Source organism: Ambystoma mexicanum, chromosome 2p, assembly GCF_040938575.1.
Source record: "Ambystoma mexicanum isolate Mex_15411 chromosome 2p, UKY_AmexF1_1, whole genome shotgun sequence".
NCBI classification, from domain to species: Eukaryota; Metazoa; Chordata; class Amphibia; order Caudata; family Ambystomatidae; genus Ambystoma; species Ambystoma mexicanum.
Genome location: NC_090923.1, coordinates 1284631690 through 1284652449, shown reverse-complemented (window position 1 = coordinate 1284652449; position 20760 = coordinate 1284631690). Strand labels below are relative to the sequence as shown.

Here is a 20760-nt window from a genome sequence, read left to right as displayed (position 1 = left end):
CTCAAACACAGTGAATATAGGACAGAGCTAAGCTCACCCTTCAAGTCTGTGATGGGGGATACAGGGTCACTTACCACTCGTGTGGAATCTGACCTGACATACGCTGAACTACTGGAAAGCATTGCTGAAGACTGCTCGATTGCACCCTTCAACATTGGCCCTCCCTGTTGGGAGAAATTGCCACCTTTTAATGATCGGCCTAACAAGGTGAAGAAGATACGAACTCCCCCAACAAAGGGTCCAAGGCATTTGTCAACTCCTGGATGGGAACCTTTCGAACCACAAGAGCGGATTAGGGATTATCCATATTTGGGAAACTCAACTCTTTCTTCTTCTATGGTCCTATCATGCCAAACCCTGCCTACCAAATCATTTCCCCCCCCCCCCCGAGAGCCTTGGGGTCTAGGGAAAACAAGGCCACAATGGGAAGTAGTGCACATGGGGCTTTCTCCAGATAGACCGATACTGGAACTAGCGGCTGTGGTGGGTTACAACACACAGGGTCTGCAACCAGGTGGTACTCCAGTATTAGCTCTAACAGACGAACATGCCAAGGCAGCTCAATCCCTGGCAATTTGCTCTCATGATGCCTCGGAAAAAATCTCCCGGCACCCGAGGCCGAATTAAAGTCACCCTCAGAAAAAACAGCTTCTGATGATAATGCTAAACCTCCAGAGCCCAGGAGGTCCTTACATGAATCCTCTAATCAGGCAAAATCGTCCAAGCAAGAACCCTTTACACAGATGTCGGTAGGGATTATAGCCATGGCTCCTTTCATGAAGCTTCACGAAGCAATTCATGAAACCATGGCTGATCACACAACACTTCTAGCCATGCTCAACACTAAGCTGATCTTTCTGGAGGGCTTCATCACAGCTAAAGAAGCCGTCTCCAGCTCAGGGGGCTCGCCTATGGCCTGCTGAGGCACTGCGCACCACACCTTTAACCCTGGGGCCTTCTTCGGCAATTAACCTACACATCCCTAAGGCTATGATAAATCCCCTATTATACTCAGCTCCTGGCCCTCGGGGTCTATCTGGGGATTTGAATACATGTACAGAGCCGTTGGAAGGGGAAGGATGTATAATGCTATCCCAGTCTGTCGCAACCTTCGTTCCAGCGATGATACCTTCAAAAGAATCGAGGAGGCACCCCTCTGGAAGAAGGAGAACCGCCTGCTACAGCCAGCTCTGTTAAAACCACTGATGAGCAGAGCTACCCTCCGTTTGCTAAGACAATTAAAGGCACTTTAACAACGCAAGGGCGCTCTAACTTACGGCAACGGATAAATAGCTCCAAAAAGTTCCTTAAAAAGCTTTCTCACTTTGAAAGATTCTCTGAGCAGATAAAAGCCACTAAAGATCACAGATCTAGGATCAATTCCCAGTCGGACATGTCCATTAGGGACAAAATCATACACAATAGAACAGATCAGGCCCAGCCAAACACTAACCTTTTGGACCTATCAGTCTACTCAGTGGAAAGTAACAAAGCCGACATCCCTTCAGTAAGGCGGGAAACATCCCCAAGGCCGACAACTAGTGGGGTAGCTCAAAGGCCTACACAGCTTGATCACCCAGAAACCCCACTAGATACAGAGAGGCATTCAATTTCCTCCGAGACGTCACCTTTCCATACTCTTTTAGAAAAACGTGGAAGACTGATCTCCGAACTTCATAGAACATCGCCAAACCATTGAGGTCCATCAAAACAACGGAAAGCAGGGCCGTTTAAAGTAGATAACTTGTCACCTTCTCTTCGAGCCAAATGCAAGTCATCAGAAGTGAATCGACTGGACAAACGACAAAGCCATAAGACTGAAAAAGATGGGTAGAAAGAGCCCAGGAATTCAAACTTAAGAGCCAATGACAAAAAAGCCCACTACCCCCCCCCAAAAAAGAAATCACATGTGGACACAAGTTACATCAAATATCGCTCAAGGGCAGTAGACGACTCATTTACCACAAAGAAAGATCACTACAAATGTCTCAGACTGGAGAGAGTGATCGATAAGGATGACGGCCTCATCCTAAATCGACGGGCGGTGGTTGGTCTCTGCCATTTAATCCCATGCTTAAAACATCTTTCGACTGATGACTTTGCTAGAATTGAATTCAGACGTGAGCATAGAGATGATCTCATCCACATCCATTTGTATTCATTACTGACTACAAACCTCCTTTTATCGGCATCGCATAAACTTTTGTCAATGGGATTTGACATTACAAAACGCCCCCAAAAGACTTCCCCCAATGGAGCCTGTTCAGAAGCCAGAGAGGAGAGATGCCGTATCGAATCCAGCTCAAGCTCAGTCACGGTAAGTAACAGAGTCCTGGGAGGAAGATACTTCCAAAGGTAGATCCAGAGAACCACTCACACCAGTGAAGAATGTGAAAGGCCTGAAGACAAGCCCTCCAAAAGAGCCTACGCTAAACTAACTCTGACGATAAGGACGCAACACGATCACAAACCTCATTATCAAGGAGCAACTTGGTGTTCAGGAAATCAATGTTCTCAGACGACCCATGGACATGGCTCCCTGGAGCCTTTGCTAAAAAGAAAAGGAACTAGCTATGCACAGATAGACAGTGGGTTATCAACCAACACACCCTTATTTCATGGAATACAAAAGGATTTAGTCACCTGACACAGTGGGACTTCTTACCCTGGTTGCACCTGGACATTGTATGCTTACAGGAGACCTGGCTGTGTAGGAAGCCATCTCTGGACAGTTTTACAGCTTTGGTTAATCCTGCCATCAGAGGATTATCCAGAGGACCTAAGCATGGGCCTCTTAACGCTTATCGGTGTTCAGGCGGTTTTCGCGATTATTGAATCTCGAAACATGTCCCCCTACGTTCAACACACAGTTTTAAAGGAAGAGTCAACACCAGAGTCCAAAGGGGCTCTTAAAATAAATCATTTGTCCATTTGTCCATAATTAACATCTATTGGAATGACGCAGATGTTGACCCCACTGGCATGCTGGATAAGATCGCTGACGCAATTAACATGGGACTATCATTTGACCATCCATCCATCCATCCATCCATCCATCCATCCTCATCTGTGGGGATTTTAACATGCCTTCCTACACCTCATTAGGTAGCACTAAAGTTAGACCGCCATCCTCGGATATGAATAGAAAAACTAGGCTTTGGCTTGATTTTGTGAAAAGTCGGAATCTTCACATGGCCAATGGTCACTTTGAGCCAGGCAAAGTCTGTCACCCCACGTGGAAAAGGGGCTGTCTGGCATCCAGTCTCGATGACATCTTTGTTTCGAGAGAGTTGGAGCCTTTGTTATCGAGTTTGGAAGTCATAGTGACTGATAAAAGTGACCATAACTGTTTGAAGCTAACCTGGAGAGCACTGTATGTAGCGCCCCATCTGCACCTCTGTTTGCAGGTAACGGTCAAGGAAATAGTCTCTGTATGGATGCAGATAAATAGAGCAGCTTGCAACAAACTTATCTAAAATGTTCCAACTATCTAGGGTAGCGAATACAACCTTGATGGTAGACTACACACCGCTGTTGGCACGTTTCAAATCAAAGAACACACATGGTCTGGCCCGACCTCCACAATCACATCAACATAACTTCGATCCTGCCCTTGCTTTGAAGCGAAAATAAATGAGGAAAGCCATTCGTACAACAAGGCTCCTCTCACCAAGGGATCAGTCACTGCAAAAGAAACAAATTAAATCTATCTTCAGATCATGGTGTAAAATGTACAAAGCAGGTCTTTAGCAAAAAGATGCAGAAAGTATCCTGCCAGCCATGAAGGATAAATTGACGGCCCGGCTGTGGACTCTTTTAAAAGCACCATGGGACACTCAACGTCATTTACAAGCCAGTGGAGTATCAGAAATCGTCTGGGCAAAATACTATTCAAGGCGTTATGAGGATCCAACTAAGATGGCCATAAGAGAGCAGAAAGCCCGAACAGACTGGATCTTATCGTATGAAATAGAAGACCTAGTCACAATGATCAAAAAATGTAATTCTTCCAGAGTGCAAGGACCGGACAGGATCTCCACCAAAACGTTGAAAGACCACCCGGAATTATGGCTAAGGACGTTGGACATTATTTTTCAAGAACATTTGAGGATAACGCAGACTCCGAAACCATGGAAGACGGCTAATATAATCCCAATCTTTAAAAGCGGGGGGCGGGCGGATCCAACTAATTACAGACCCATAGCCCTTCTGGATGCTATGGGGAAAGGGAGTAGTTTCTTGCCTGTAACTCCATTTCTCCAGTGTTGGTATCTTTCATGCATTCAGATACTGTGAATATTCCCAGTCGTTAGGCTGGGAAACATCAGTAACTTTTAACTTTGCGTTTTCCTATCGAAAACTTTGACACTTCAGTGTCCTATCGACGTTCTTTTTGGGTGCTTTAGGCTACACCAATAGGACGTCTGACATAAATAGCCACGACCCGGCAGCTTCCCTTCAGATTTTAACCTAACCTTTAAGTAGAGGGAACCCGAACAAAGGATTGCCTGCAGGGGCGGACGGTGGGCGCATGTGAATCCATGAAAGATACAAACGCTGGAGAAATGGAGTTACAGGTAAGAAACTACTCCCTTCTCCAGAATTGGATCTTTCATGGATTCACATGCTGTGAACAGATTACATAGCAGTATGACCAATGTGTGGCGGTGTATCACAGGCAAACCAACCAATAACACCCTATTGCCATGCATGTGAACAAAAACCAGCAAGTGATAGAGTAACATAGAAAACCCTGAAGCTGCGGGGCCTACCTTACTGAAACAGGCATTGGAGGACCGCCCATCCCACCTGCACATCTTCCACATGTTGCTGAGTGCCCCTCAAACGCTTGCCAGCTTTTGTTTGACAAAATGAAATTGTGGACGAGACACACCGGGAAAGCCCTTGCTTGGAAATAGATTGCCCCTTGTTGGAGGGACCAAATGCCACAAACAGCTGCTTCGACTTCCGGAAGTCTTGGGGACGGTTCAGATAAAATTTCAACGCCCTCTTAACGTCCAGAGAATGAAGGGCCTTTTCTGCCGGCGTGGACACATTAGCAAAGAATGTGGGCAAGGCAATAGAAGCAAGTTTGTGAAACACAGACGGCACTTTCGGGATAAAGTGTGGGTAAGTAGCCAGGATAACCTTGTCCTTCAGAAAACTCAGAAAAGGGGGGTCAATGACCAGTGCATGCAATTCTGACACCTGTCTGGCTGAGGTAATTGCCACTAGAAATGCAACCTTCCACGAGAGGAACTTCAAAGAAGCCGTCGACATGGGTTCAAACGGAGGCTTCCTCAGAGCAGAGAGAACCACATCGAGGCTTCACACCGGTGCAAACCGCTTCTACGGGGCAAATGTCTGAAACAGTTTTTTTAGAAAATGTTTGACTAAGGGATCACTAAACAGAGGCGTAGCATGACGCCTTCTCATGAACCTAGAAATCGCTGCCAAATGCACCTTGACGGATGATAACGCCAGGCCCCAAGATGTAACAAGTACGGGAGAACCTGGGCCTGGAGAGCCATCCATTGGCCGCACCCGTGGATGGTCCTCACACCAGGCACGCAGATCCAACAGAGCTACCCAGGAGCTGTGAGCAGTGAAGGATGGAGATCGCAGGTAAGATGCTGCTGCTAACGATGTTCTTTTGTCTTTCTGCAGGTTCTGATTTCCCAGGCTCGTGAGTAAGCTGGACAGGTGAGCGTCATGTTGCTAGCTGCAAAGTAACGTGAAGTGTGTTGTCTTGTTCGGGTGTGGTTTAAATAGCCTCTGCAAAGCAGTCCAGGTAAAGTAGTCCCTATTCCACCACACCCAAAACACTATACCGCATAGCTTGGTTCTTAGGAATCAAGCTATGTGGATGCCTCCATGTTGGATGAAAGCCTAAATAAAGTAGTTCCCTGAGCAGATGTCTTTCACTGTGGATGAGCCTGGCCTCAAGAGGGCCTGAGACGTGGATGCCAGGCCTTATTTGAGATCAGAGTCCTGATTCCACCTGGCCAATGGGCTTGCCAGTGGGGATCAGGGCTGAGGGTCGTGACACCCTTGCCACTCCCAAGATCCGGCGACACACTCGGGAGATACCTAGGTGACCGAACTCAGAGTGGTCAGGAGTCACGCCGCCAGGCTGAGAGATGCTGGATCGTGATGCCACAATCTGATGTCATCTTGAGACAGGAGATCTTGGTCCGTACCGAGACGAAATGGCTATTCCGCCGCTAGATGAAGGAGATCCGAAAACCATGTCTGCCTGGGCCAGAACGGGGCCACCAAGATCACCCTGCACTAATACTTCCTCACCCACTGGATAGTTCTATGAATCAATGGAAACGGGGGAAGGGAAGAGGTCCGATCACGGGAACGAGAATGCGCCCCCCCCCCACTGACTCTGGATGAGCCCGTCTGCTGGCAAACTCCGGACTGTTTGTTTTCCATCGTAGCAAACAAGTCTATCGGCAGAGACCGCCACCGTCGGAAGATGTTTTCCACATGCTGTGTCTTCAACTGCCACTTGTGCAGCTGACTGGCGTCCCTGCTGAGCGGGTCTGCTTAAACATTCAGAACCCCCAGCAGATGGAAAGATACAATATGGATCCCTTGAGCCAGAGACCAATGCCAAAACTCCTGCGCCTCCTTCGACAGGACTCGGGAATGCGTGTTGCCCTGCTTCCTCTAATAGAACATCGTGGTGGTATTGTCCGTCAGCACCCTCACCACTGCTCCTCGGATGCACGGGAGAAATGACTTTAGGGCCCAGTAAACCGCTCTCTACTCGAGCACATTGATATGCAACGCCATTTCCTCCCGAGACCATAGGCCTCGTACCTGCAACTCGCCGAGATGCGCCCCCACCCTGCCTGGGAAGCGTCTGCCACGATTGTGAACTGAAACTCCGGCTCCAGCAGTGGCATACCCCGCATGAGATTGCTCGCACAAGTCCACCACCAAAGGGCTTCCACCAACCCCTCGCCGACCACCAGCTTGTCTGACCATAACCCTCACCTCTGCGATCACCTGTCTTGCGAGGAACTCCTGAACTGGTCTCATGAACAGGCGGCAATTGGGAAGGAGCGGTATACACGACGCCATGGCCCCCAACAGTGACATATAGCTTTGAATCGAGACCACCGTACCCCTTTTCCACACAACCCCTTTGGCTCGCAACTTCACCACCCTCTCGCCGGAAGGCTTCACCAGGTTGTCTTGGGTGAGAAAATGCGCCCCGAGAAACACCAATTCCCTGGATGACGTCAAACAGGATTTTTCGAAGTTGACGGTGAATCCCAGCCGTTGCAACAGGCCCATGGTCGCCATGAGAGACTCCCTTGCCCGCTCCGGTGACCAACCCCTTACCAACCTGTCGTCCAGGTAGGGGTACACATGATGGCCCTATCTGCAGAGGAAGGCAGCCACTGGAGCCAGACAATTCGTAAATGTCCTCGGAGATGACTTCAGGCCAAACGGGAGGACCAGGAACTGGTAATGATCCTCGCCGACCACAAAACGCAGGAACTTGCAGTGCTTCTGCCTCACCAGGATGTGAAAATAGTCGTCATGAAGATCCAACGATGCCAGGAACTCACCCGATAGCACTGAACGGATTACATCCTGAAGCGTGAGCATCTTGAACTTCAGGCGCTGCAGATTCTTGTTGAGTGCCCGAAGATCTAGAATAGGCCTCCACTTGCCGTTGGGCTTTTTCACGATGAAATATCGAAAGTACACTCCCTGGCCCCACTCCGCAACCGGAACTGGTTCTATCACTCCTTTTTTAGCATGAGTACCACGTCCTGCCGCAAGACTGGAAGATGTGACTACACCACATACTTCGGCAGAATAGGGACAGGAGGACGCTGAAATTCCAATGAGTGGTCGAGACATACTGTATGCAGCACACATCGATCCGATGTTATAAGTTGCCACTCGTCGACACAGGTCGCCACCTGTCCCCCCCCAGAAGACTGCCCACATGGCAGTCATTATTTAGACTTTGACTGTCTTCCTTTAGCAGCCGAGGCTTGCGAACCTTTCTTGCGTTGAGCTTGAAAGTCTCTGCTCTACTGCGCCGACTGGGCCGAGCGCCTATAGCCTTCTGACCAGTAGCCAGAGCACCCGTAACTTCGATCTCTGGAGGATGCAAACTGGGCATTACCAGCGGCTCCACGAAACACCCGAAAGGAGCGGCCAGTCTGCAAGGAACCTAAAGACTTTGCCGTCTCAGTATCGTATTTCATCCCCTTCAGGGCCATATCTATCTTCTCCCCGAACAAGTATTCACCCTCACAGGGCATAGTGACGACTTTTTACTGGACTTCTGGGTGGAAATTTGTACACTTCAGCCAGGCCTGCCATCTGAGCACCACACCATTATTGATCTGCTTAAACCCCGACTCTGCCAGGTCCACTGCGATATTGATGCTGTGGTTGGAGGCTTCCTCCCCCTCTCTAACCAACAGCATTGCCTCCTTACGGTGTTGCTCCGGGAGATGATTGAGAATCGGGGCCAGCCTGTGCCACATCTCCCGATCATATCTGGCCATGATGGCCAAGGAGTTTGCAGCTTTTACTGTAGTAGCCCCTACTGTCAGGACCTTCTTTGCAAACGTGTCCTGTTTCCTGGCTTCGCTGTCCGGGGGCGTGACACATATGTGTTGGCTTCTGGCCTTACGGCTCGCCGCCGCCGAAACCACCGACGTGGGCGGGCTACGACACAAGACATCTGGGGGTGGACTCAGGAGCCTTGAATTTCTTTTCCAGACGGCCCTTCACCGCATGCTCAGAAAACAGGTGGTGCATCGTGCGCAAGCCCTCCTGCCACACGTGGTCGAGAATCGGAACCAAGAAGACCGCCCTCCGTCGCTTTCACATATGGTCGAAGAGAAAGCAGTCCTTACGCTCTTCCTCAGGGTCCAGGCCAAACTCCTGACACGCCTTCGCCATCACGCCGTGGAATACCCCAATATCATCCAGCAGAGATGGTTGCGCCGGGCTACTGGGCGGTTCTACCTGAGGATCTGTGTCCCAAGCAACGTCCCTTGTCGGCGACGAAGACACCGTTGACAGGGTATCACGCGGAGCACACTCTGCATCTGAATCAGGCAATTCCCCCTCTTCAGGATGACTACGTGGACGGTCCAACCCCACCGGCAACGGCAATGGCAACCGTACCGGAGGCGACTTCCTAGGGGCCTCACCAGGCACACTTCCCAACACCGGAACCGATGGATTCAGAGACAGTGGCAGCTGCGCATTCAGTTGCCCCAACAATGACTGTAGCGTGTTGAGCACCTGCAAGGATAGCAGGGACTGAGGATTAACCAACAGGCAAAGGGGCGGCCCAGCCTCTACCCCACTCGACGTCGACGGTCGTGCACTCTGCAGACCCAGAGCCGACGGATCAAAAAGCGGCTCATGATCCTCCTCCATCCCTGAGGAAACAGAATAAGCTGCCGGATTTTGTTGCATAATGTCCACCGGAAGCATGGATTCAAAGCCGGCCAACTGCCACGGCCCACCCGTCGACAACAAACCATCCGGCTCCATCTGCGTGAACGCCAGCGACAGCGGACCACTGCTAGTCACAGCCGTGGACGTCGACGAGGGAAAAGCAGACTGCACCGTCGACGAGGGATCATCCATTGCCGCTCTCGCCGTCGGGACCGTGGCCTCCACAGTCTTAGCTTTCACCAGTGACCCGGACTTCCTGGACAAAGAACCGGACTGGTGCTTCGAGGAAGACTCCTACGGATTTGTCGGTCCTTTGTCCGACACCTTTGACTTCTCATGCCTACCACCCGACCCTTTGGACTTGTCAGGCCGATCTGACTTGGATAGCGAGGAGCCACTCGCCCCCTTCGAATGATGCGACCTGGATGTACAATACTTGCTACCGCTCCCGAGCAAAACGCACGTGCAAAACACAGAGATAAACAAGAGGTGATCCCAACAGTTTGGAGATGGTTGAAATCTGAAGGGAAGTGTCAGGGATGGCACTCTCAAGAGTGGCACAGGGCACCCAGGTAAGGTTTGGGTGGCTGTGCTGATGTAAGGTGACAGGTAAGCAGACACACAGTAGGAAGCTCAACAAGAATGAAGAGTAGGCAACTGTAGCAGGAAATACAAAGGTACAAACAAACTGGATTCCCTCTTGGGGTGTATGCAGAAATGGGAAAGAGGGTTCCACTGACCTTAGGAAACTCCAGCCTTCTGCACAGATTGCTATTATAGGGGCCCACGCTGTATGCTCATGGCCGGGAACAACAGCAGTGGGTGTCTGTAACACTGAAACGCGACAAGGGAAGGGGCTGAGGTTGCCTGCCGGAAACCAACAGTCAAGCTCTGTACAAAGGGATCTACATACGATACAAGAGAAGACAAGAACAGAAATATCCAGGGAAAAGGAAGTCAATGAGCAATCTATCAGAAGGAAATGAAGGAAAAGCAGTATGACTGAAATGGGTAACCTAAGGGAAGGACAGAGGACTCAAGGAAGAGAAGGACAGGGATCAAGAACAGGGGGTTGCAAACAAGGAAGAGAGCAAGGGAGCAGCAGCCAGGAAACAGGGGGGCTGCAAACAGGGAAGCAGGGCTGCAGTAACGGATGGCACAGGGTACAGGTAAACTGTTGTGGACTGCAGAGGACTGTACTAGGCTGCAAGGCAGGGAGCCCAGAGGAGCAGGGCAGAGAGCTGTAGTAGACGGCAGACAGAGAGCCCAGAGGAGCAGGGCAGCAAGGAATGAGCCCAAAGGAGCAGGGCTGCAAGGCAGGGAGCCCAAAGGACAAGGGCTGTAGGCAAGGAGCCCAGAGGACAAGGGCTGAAGGCAGAGGAGTGTAGCAAGCTGCAAGGCAGGGGGGCCCAGAGGACAAGGGCTGTAGGCAGTGGAGTGAAGCCGGCTGCAAGGCAGGGAGCCGAGAGGAGCAGGGCAGCAAGGAGCGAACCCAGAGGAGCAGGGCTGAGAGGTAGGGAGCCCAGAGGACAAGGGCTTTAGGCAGCGCAGTGAAGCAGGCTGCAAGGCAAGGAGCCCAGAAGAGCAGGGCAGCAAGGAGTGAGCCCAGAGGAGCAGGGCCGCTGGCTGTAGAGGGCTGCAGAGGACTGTAATAGGCTGCAAGGCAGGGAGCCCGGAAAGGGCACTGGAACAAAAGCAGGATAAAGCAGGAACAGCATACAAATTCGTGGCTCAAGGGAAAAAGGGTCTGGGAGACTCTTGATGCAAGAGACTGAGCTCCTGCAGACAGCTGCTTAAATACAGCCCTGCCCTGTACTGAGGCAGGCTAATTGGCAGCACCTGGAGCAGCACACCTGAAGATAATCTGCCTCCTCCCTCTCTGGTCCTGAGATGGTGGAAGCAGCACTGATCGCTAGGGCTTCTGGGGATTGTGGTTCCAATACTGACGAATGGGAATGGCTAGGAATTGATAGCTGTAGCAAGGTGCATTATGGTACATGTAGTTAGTTGAATTAAATAGGAAAGTACCAATGTTGTGCAAATGGGAATTAAGGACCAAAGTGTGAATAGGGGTTGTTCAAAGAGTATTATGAAGATGAATGAATAACAATTAGTCCATGATGGTTGCCAATGAGTGCGCCCGTGGCGCAGGCATGACAGGAAGATGCGGGGGCGGGGCTATTTATATCAGACGTCCTATTGATGTAGCATAAAGCACCCAAAAAGAATGTCGATAGGACACTGAAGTGTCGAAGTTTTCCATAGGAAAACGCTAAGTTAAAAGTTACCGAGGTTTCCCAGTCTGACGACTGGGAATATTCATAGAATGTGAATCCATGAAAGATCCAATGCTGGAGAAGTATACGCATCCCTTCTGCTGAAAAGACTGATTAAATGGATGGAGCAGAATGGTTTACAAGTTCCTTTCCAAGCAGGATTCGTAAAGGGCCTAGGGACGGTCCCACCGGCCTTCATCATTTCGATGTTAAAAGCCAAATCTCAGAGCTCTAACACCAAAATACATCTGGCTTTCGTGGACTTTACCAAAGCCTTTGACAGCATCAGTAGAGACCAACTATGGGCCAAGTTAAAATAGAAAAGCTGCCCTGAAGTTCTATTACAGCAAATCGAAGGTCTCCACACTGAAACCTGTCAGAGTACGCCTCTCAACAGCTGGCAAATTGAGTTAAGAAATCCCTAAATTTAGAGGTGTTAAGCAGGGCTGCGCCCTGCCCCAGCCTTATACAATTTCTTTATTTCGGATCTGGATATGAACCTGGCAACAATACGATGCTTCACGCCCAAGCTGAACAATACGATCATCACCCATTTACTCTACCCCGATGATCTCATTTTGTTGGACCATATCGAAATTGGTCTGCAGCGTCAGCTAACGGGCCTGCATAAATACAATGTGGCTAACCACCTAGAGTTTAATATCTCAAAGACAAAAATTCTAACCCTTAGAAGAACAAGTTACTCTCTTACCTGGTAATGTTCTTTCGATGGGATGGTCCCACGACGTATTCCATATCTATGACATGTAATCAGCACAGCTGGGGTGATTACATGTCATAGATATGGAATACGTCGGAGGACCCAATCCCCTCGAAAAGGCCAGGTGGGAAGTAAATCAAAGAAATTCAGTTGGTATCTGGACAAGGAAGGTGTGTCAAGGATCCAGTCCTTTACATACCTGGGCATAATGATTTCCTCGAGTAGAGTGGAATTGGAAGCAGCTGAGCTCCTGAATCTAAAGGTGCGCACATTGACAAGCCAAGCCTTTATTATCAAAAGGAAGTATTGTACATTTTCTCTGTTACCCATCATAGAATTTTACAAATCCAAGGTCATTCCACCACTTACTTATGGGTCGGAAGCCCTCATGAACCTTCCAGACAAATGGTGGCCATGTCTGGAAGGTCAATTTTGGAAAAAAACTGCTTGGGGTTTCACCCTCTACACCGATTCAAGTGATCCGGAAAGAACTAGGTCTAAACTCTTTATACATCGAAGTTCAATGGAAAAAACTATGTTTCTATGGAAAATGCTCGCCAGTCTCTGCAGCACCCATGATAAAAGCCATCCAAGAGGATCCATTAATTAGATCTAACCCAAGGATTAATGCCTCTGAAAAAGATGGCAAGGAAATGAAAAAGACTTTTGAAACCCAAACTGACGATCCATCTTCTACACTCTCCAGCATCAGTAAAAAAGAAACCGAGACTAGACAATTGGATAAAAACATTGGATGAGATGCAGCTAAGCTTACATCAAGAGCTGGCAATCGAGTCAAGGAAAAGGGGTTCCCAAAACCCATATATCATTAAATGCCAAGACCCCGAAGTCAGGAGATGTTTCATGAGAATTTGTTTCAATCTCGGTTTAACAGGAGAGAACATTGCAATAAGAGAGCCACTATGAGGAAAGAGCTCAGCCTGCAGGTTCTGTCTGAGGAAAGACAGTAAAGAATCTCTCAAGCATCTCTTTGTAACTTGCTCCTTTTTCGCAGCGCAAAGGTCTTGTTTCTTTGACCGCTTCCTGGTTAACCTTCAAACCATATCCTCAGACATGTGGTGGTCACATCTGCTGGCTGGACATAAAATCTCAGTAACCCTAGCTATGGTTGATTTCTATAAGCTCATTTTGGAAAGGGCGCTGTAAAAGAAAAACCTGGAGCTTTATGTGTCATTTTCCTCTGAGCTCTCCTGTCGGCCTGATGGGCTGTGGTGGAAATGTTTGCGACTGTGTTTGATGGGGACATGTTGCCTGCAATAAGGCATTGGTTTGGCTAAAAGTTTATATGTAAATTATATAGCTTTATAATAAAAAAATTAAAAAAAATAAAGGTTTACGGACTGAGGAAGAGCAACAATATGAAATAAAACTGCACGGTTAGTTGCAAGAAAGTGCTGTGGAGAATCCACATACGACAAAGGGGTGTTGAGTTTTTGATGAAATGAGTCTCCCGGTAAACCCAGTAAAAAAAAAAAGTCCCGTGTGTTGCTCTTGGAAAAAAGGAGTAACCCATTCCGTTTTTTACTCTAAACTCTCAGTCGCCGATTATTCAAGCTGGGTAACGTAGTCACACTTCAAATTCGTGGCATAAGAGAACACATGAGCACCAAACACGAACATTTTGAGTTGCGAAGGACTTCTCAGCAGCATTTTACCTACTGCTATTTTGGCTACATTCACAAACTCCGAATTAACCACCCATCCCTTTTGTGTTTTCTTGAAAATTTCAATTTGAAAATAAAGTTCAGGAAACTAAATTGAAAGGCAAGCGTGGACAATGCGAGGTTTTCTTTTTTTTGCAGCTTTCACGCATTGTTCAAGCTTTGTTTTAGCAGTTTTTCCCTCCAAGAGGGGTTAGCATTGTTGCAAATTCTTGGTGATTAGGTTGGACTTTTCTTTCTGTGCCCCAGGCTCTGTGTCCTGACTGCAGTACCGTGTGCTGTCACAATGAAACGAGCTGAGGGGAGATCACAGATTGGACTACCACTATGTTGACAATGGTTCTGCTAGCTCTGGTGCTGCGAATGGCTTAATCGCAGGGAATACAAACGCAATCCATGTGGGCACATCACAAATCAAATCAACAGACGATAATACAAAAAACACAGACACAATATTTCAAATAAACACATAGCTATCAACTGTTTGGAAATACTTACGAAGGCACGTATTTGGCTATTATTTGAAGGGCTCTGTGGCAAGCATTGAAATTTGCAGGCAGGCCTGTAGATGGCAAACACAATAACGTTGATTAAACTCAAGAACATCGCTCTATGGAAAGTGAAGGCGAGGAAGGCGGAGCATACTCGAGGCATTTGAACATAAATGGAGATTCATGCGAAAGGCACATTTTAATAGAAGCACATTGGCAAGCTACATTATTGTAGCATAACAATAGGATTTGATTTTTTTTTAAAACAAAGAAAATGCCATCCTGACCAAGATAAAAGAAAAATAAGCAGAGCAAAGAAAAATGATCTGTAATAATGTGGATGTTGCTCCATTATCATAAGACTTACTGTAAAATATTAATGACGTCAAAAAATGACTGTAGAATGCAGGCGTTATAGGTAAAAACGAACGAAATGTCATGTATTAAACAATGGCTACACCCCTCCCCCCATCTTAACAGACATATTCCCATGATAGTTAACAAAAGGACTACTGTTTATTGGTTATTTTTAAGGCTTCCAGTTTTCGATTTTTACTCATAAATACAGACGGAAATCAATCTGCGTTCTGTCTGTATTTATGTATAAAAATGGAAAAACGGAAAATCAGGTCTTTCTATCTGGTTCTCTATGATGTCACTCGTACATCGCAAGCCAATCGCATTGCAGATTGGCAGCACGCAGAGTGCAAAAGTTGTATAAAAAGAGGCATTAACGTTTTTCAAATTGCTGACAGCCTATATCTTAAGGCAGCAGCAGTCACAGGAGCGATCGTTTGTTGTTATGGAAAAACTGTAGATAGCATTTTTTTGCTATATGTCTGCATGTGTTCTTCAATAAATGCATTGTTTTATTAGAATAAATGCAAAAAAATACTGGTTGCAAATTATCTTTTGACATGGCAAAAAATAAATGTGGATAAATGCAGGAAAAAAGGCCCAAAAAAATATGGATAAATAGACTGAAATGGCAGAAAAATAAATTCCATAAAACCGGAAGCCTTAATTATTTTTGACAGGCCCATCATTTGTTATGTTATCAGTCAGGTCATCGTTTTACAGGTCTCAGACAATCCAACGCCATGTTAAGCCAAGTATGTTTTTCGATTATAACAGTAGGAAATTGTGTATGGAAATACACAAGAAATCACCTCTGTGGAACTACTGAGTGCATTGACGGGAAGCCTAACCTGGAAAGCTGTCACAATGAATCATCAAAAACTGGTGAAGCAAAGGCAGGAGACTGGCAGCAAATGAACACTGCATTTCTTCTACATAAACACGCCATTTGACAGGTCACTTCTGTAAGCATCTCATCTACCACAGGTGCTATCGGAGGAATCGAGTCGCACGTAACCAAGAGCAGAAACCATGAGGCACATGGAAGGGGCTGGTACTTCACATTTAGGGAGGCACGTAGTCATACCACGTCATGGTAAACATGGCACCGAGCACACTGTTTTGGCGCCTGGAAAGAAGAGCGAGCCACGCACAGTTGTCGAACTATAAACGGAGTCCAGTGACCACATCCGCTAGATCCGTGACGGCCTTCATTCCTACTTTATGTTGCTGGCCGCCTTGTCGAATCTTCGCGCCCTGTTTTGCGGTTCCCAGATCTGCTGATGTGGCATCCCAGCCACTGGTGGTGAGCATCGGACTGGCTCCAGGATTTCTACTTCCAACTTCCCCCTTTAGTCTGACAGACGATCTGCCAACCTACTTCCACTGCGACCCCAAACGTAGTCTGATAATTGGCAAAGCATGAGACTTGGAGGTGTCAGACACCTCCAAGTCTCATGCTTTGTCAATTTCTAGGATTCCAGCCGTCGTTATACTCGGTTTCTGCACAGTTTTGTAGAAAGACGCATTTCTATAGTGCAGGGCACGCTTCAGATGTGTTACTTCTCTGTCCTGACTAGGTGCACACATTTTATTTATTTTTACCCTTAATCAATTAAGACATTGAAAAGCACAGGATGATCCCACGAAGCTTCGCATGAACCTCACTCCACCATCTGCTATTGTCGACATGTTCTGCAAAGCAGCTGCCCCAAAACAGGACTTTGGCCGAGTTCCTGTGCAGAACGCACCTCAAGTTAAAACTTGACTGACATTTTCGGAGGGACGCCAAGGCGGCACTCCTCAAGCACTGTGTTTTGCTTAAGCAGATGCAGGACTCTTGTCCTCTCAGCAGCTGGTGATCTTGGTTCTCTTGCTTTGGCATTTTGCCGCCTCGCAACACAGAGTCAAAGCAGGCTTCTGGAGAGGCGTGGGGCGAGACTGGAGTTAGGGGGATTATTCTATAGCCCTCTGCTGAGGGATTCAAAACCATCCAGGGTCGAACTCGGGAATATAATCGGTCCAGGCAGCAATGAAAAGTATCCCACTGTCACAACATTACACATTCATTGCTTTCCAGAACAGACTGTTACTATCCGTGGGAGTATTTTGGTAAAATATGTTCCAAATCAAGCATTTGAAAACATATTTTCTTAGTAACATTAATTAAAACGAGTGTAGTAAATTATGAAACTGGCCAGCTTTGGCCAAACCTGTGGTCCTTTCTGTCAAAAAAACGGGCTCATCCCAAAATAATGGGCTGGCACTTCACATAACGCCCAATAGACCAGTCCAAGCCCGAGTGCATCACCTAATTTTGCTGTAAATAATGGGCTAGACCAAGATTATAGTTAAGATCATTCAAAAATAAAACCAAATCTCATTTTAGTTGTCTATGAGGCCCAACTCCTATGCAGCATCATTGAAGTAAATGTTGAGAGATTTGTGCCTGAGAGAAAAACTGACCAAAATTCCATGGCCTGGGTATGTACAACGCGCCTCGTCCTTGTTTTTAAAACCAGAGTTGAAAGCAGGCATAGAAAAAGGATCTGCACTAGTCTTATGGGAAAACGTCAGGACTAAACCAAGGTACAGAATTGAATAAGATGACAAATCACCTGCACTACACGATTACTTCTTATGGTCCGATGCAAGATTACCTGGGGTGGGTTACGGAGTCTGCTGCTAGAATTGCGTCTTTGTGGGAACAAGAACAAAATCCATATCTGTCCATTTTGCCCGGTGCTGGAATAAACTTAAATCAATTTTTTCCTCATATTCCTTAAATACACCCAAATTAGGGCTGTGACTTTTTTGACATTTAGTACACAGGGAAGTGCACTGAGGAGTTTACATATCTCAAAGAGATAGAGGACCCTCTGGCTACAAGGGCACTTAAATGCTATTGTTAAGACCACTCTAAGAATTAGAGAAAAGGCAAAAGGCCAATGCGTGCTTCTATGATACCAATTCAGATATCCTTTGATCAAAGTTTAACTTGTGATGATGTGCTGTGTGTTTCGATATATTTTATTGTGTTTTTAGATAATACAACTTTAAGACTGTTTGATAACTTATTTGATATTAATACCTAAATAAAGTACGCATTCATTAATCTAACTTAAAGATAGAATAGGACTTCCAAACATGAGGAAAAGACCAGACTCTCGATAATAAGAGCTGCACCAGAGCAATCGTGCTTAAACTCAAGGGGGAGAGGAAGGTTGGTAGTGAAGTACAGCAAATCGCCATAGCTATCCGAACTAACACACCGCAGTGGTATACCCAAGCATACACACTTTTGATAAATCACATATACAATATCTGTATGGTCAAATAAGTCATATATAGTAAAGCATAGTGTATGCATTAATGGTCAGTTAAGAGCCTACCCACTCCAATTAGTAAGTTTGAGCCCACTACCTGGTGGTAGGCACTACAAGCATTGGCTAAGGGGTGAAAACAAAAGGGAACCCTAAACAAAGTAGAATAATATGTTTAAAGTCATATTCAGGACCCAAAATGCCATACACAGAAAACTGTTACAGTAGTTTCTAACCTTCTAGTATATAGTGTGAGGAGTCTGGACACAAGTTAGACATGGATTTGGCTAAAGACTTTTATTGATAAATAAAAAGGGGTTGGGAAAATGCCTTGCTGTCCCTGCACTAGAGGAGTTTCCCTACCTGAACTCAAAACTAAGGATTTGTCAGTGTCAGAATGTCCAAAATAAAACCGTCCTGTGCTTCCAAAGTACTACTCCGACCCTCACATTCTAAAGAAATGAACTCTAAGGTGGCCTTCAGTGTTATGTTCAAACAGGTAAAGAAATCGGTAACTCCAACAAAAAGTCTCTCAAGGATATGGCTCCTTGCTCCAGAGGGTGCGTCCCGTCCCCTGAATTCTTCTTCACACTTTCTTATAAATAAAACAGTTCTTATTTTTCCTTTTGATTGACAACAAAATCATACACAAAAATGGTTTGCCCATTTTGTCTTGTCAGGATACATGATGTTCTTTCTTGCCAGGTTTTTGCTCCTTAGTCTCTGGGACCAACACCATGTTTTTTATTGTTCTTATATGCTCCTCAATTGGTCCTTGCCTGGTATGTTTCCTTACCAGGACTTTCTTTGTACCCGTGTAACTGCCTGGTATACTCTCCTGCCAGGGCTTTCCAGTTGTGTGTCTTTGCTCACACTTCCACTATTGATAGTTCACCACGTTAGTTTTATTGGATAATACACTGTGTCCATTGTATATTGCCTTGTTAACGTTTGCTATTTGCATTTGTGGCACATACACACAAACCTCCTTAGAAGATGCACTTTCACTCTCTCTGGTTTTGTAAACGGCTCTCTTTCTATCTCAGTTCCGTTATGTTTAATTATTTGAATTTGGCGTGGCAGCCAATACGCCCCGGTGTTCCCTCTGTCACAGCGTGGACTCATCAGCTCTTCACAGCATTTATTTCTTTCGCAGCCCGCCGATTGCAGTCTTCCGGTGCTTTCTCCCTTGAGACCATTCACTTTCTGCATCCCTGCTTCCCGTGGCTCTAGCTGGGCTTGTCTGCTCTGCAGCAGATGAAGTGCTACTTTCAGACACTGGTGGATGCCCTGGAATTCTGCTCTGCCTACTGCTGTTCCCGCTGCGTGTTATCTTCTCTGTGCAGCCTTCTGCTTCTGAGCTCCTGAGCCGGTTGGCTCTATCGACCTTCTTCCAGCCCGCCGATCGCACAAAGAGGAGCAGCCTGCTCCCACCAGCAGTCTCTCTGATTTTCTTACGGCCCTGATTTAAATGTCCCCTGCACAGGGGTGTGCACCCAGCAACTAGAGCGCTGCCTGTGCTCTGGGCTTCTCTTGCTCACTACTCTTCCTCATTGCAGTATTGTGGTGTTCATGGGAACAGTAGTCCCTTTTTGGCAACTTGCATGAAACAGTTGGATGAATGAATGTCCATAATGGGTTCTGCTGGCAAGTCAGTCAGGGAGGATAAGTATGTGGAGTTATGACAGATGGTTTTCGCAGATTTACAAGGCAAGTCTAGGTTTAAGAGTTGGTCTATAGGTTGTAACAAAAGTATTCAATACTCTCCATGGAGGGACAAGGGGAGGTATTACAATAGGCCATTAGAGTGTTGTAAATGGGAGGTTCATCCTGAAAGGGGGGGTACCATGTCTCACATGCTGATACCATCACCCCATCCTGGTGGTGGTCACTCCCCGCCCCCCACGTGATCCTCCCTCATTTTGCCACCCCCAGGGTCAGGATCAGGTAGCGGCTGCCGTACCCATGCCACATGGGAGGAGGTCACCGCTGGGAAAGGAGTGAGGTTACCATCAGATTCCTCACATACCCTTCCCCTAATGCTGCTGGTTCTCTAAGTACCTATTGGGAAACAGGAAAGGAAGTCTACACATTACCCTGTTCTCTCCCTTTTTGGTGGTCTACCGTCAAGCACTAGGGCTGCATGTCTAAAACTCATTGCATGACCTGTGCATTGGTGTCCTTGCACAGCCTCATCCACGTTAATGGAGAGTGATCTGTGACCAATCTAAATTTCCCACCAGTGAGGTAGTATTTCAGGTATGACAGCGCCCACTTTATTGCCAAGGCCTCCAATTCAATAGTGGCACAGTTATTTCCCAGGGAAACAGTTTTTTTACTAATGTAAAGAATGGGGTGTTTTATACCATTGTGATCTTGTGAGAGAACTGCCCCTAGCTCAACTGGGAATGAATCATCTTTAAAACCCCACTAAGCCTTAGATCTTTCTTAGTCTTG

At 47.0% G+C, this 20760-nt stretch overlaps 1 protein-coding gene across 3 annotated transcripts in view; it reads right to left on the bottom strand.

Moving 5' to 3' along the window:
- RRN3 (RRN3 homolog, RNA polymerase I transcription factor) overlaps positions 1 to 20760 on the bottom strand; it is a 1004740-nt gene that overhangs the window by 706906 nt on the left and 277074 nt on the right. For all 3 annotated transcript variants that reach the window (XM_069645599.1, XM_069645600.1, XM_069645598.1), the window contains exon 7: positions 14631 to 14694. In XM_069645599.1, the coding sequence (XP_069501700.1) occupies positions 14631 to 14694 (64 nt within the window). The remainder of the gene's footprint in view (positions 1 to 14630; positions 14695 to 20760) is intronic.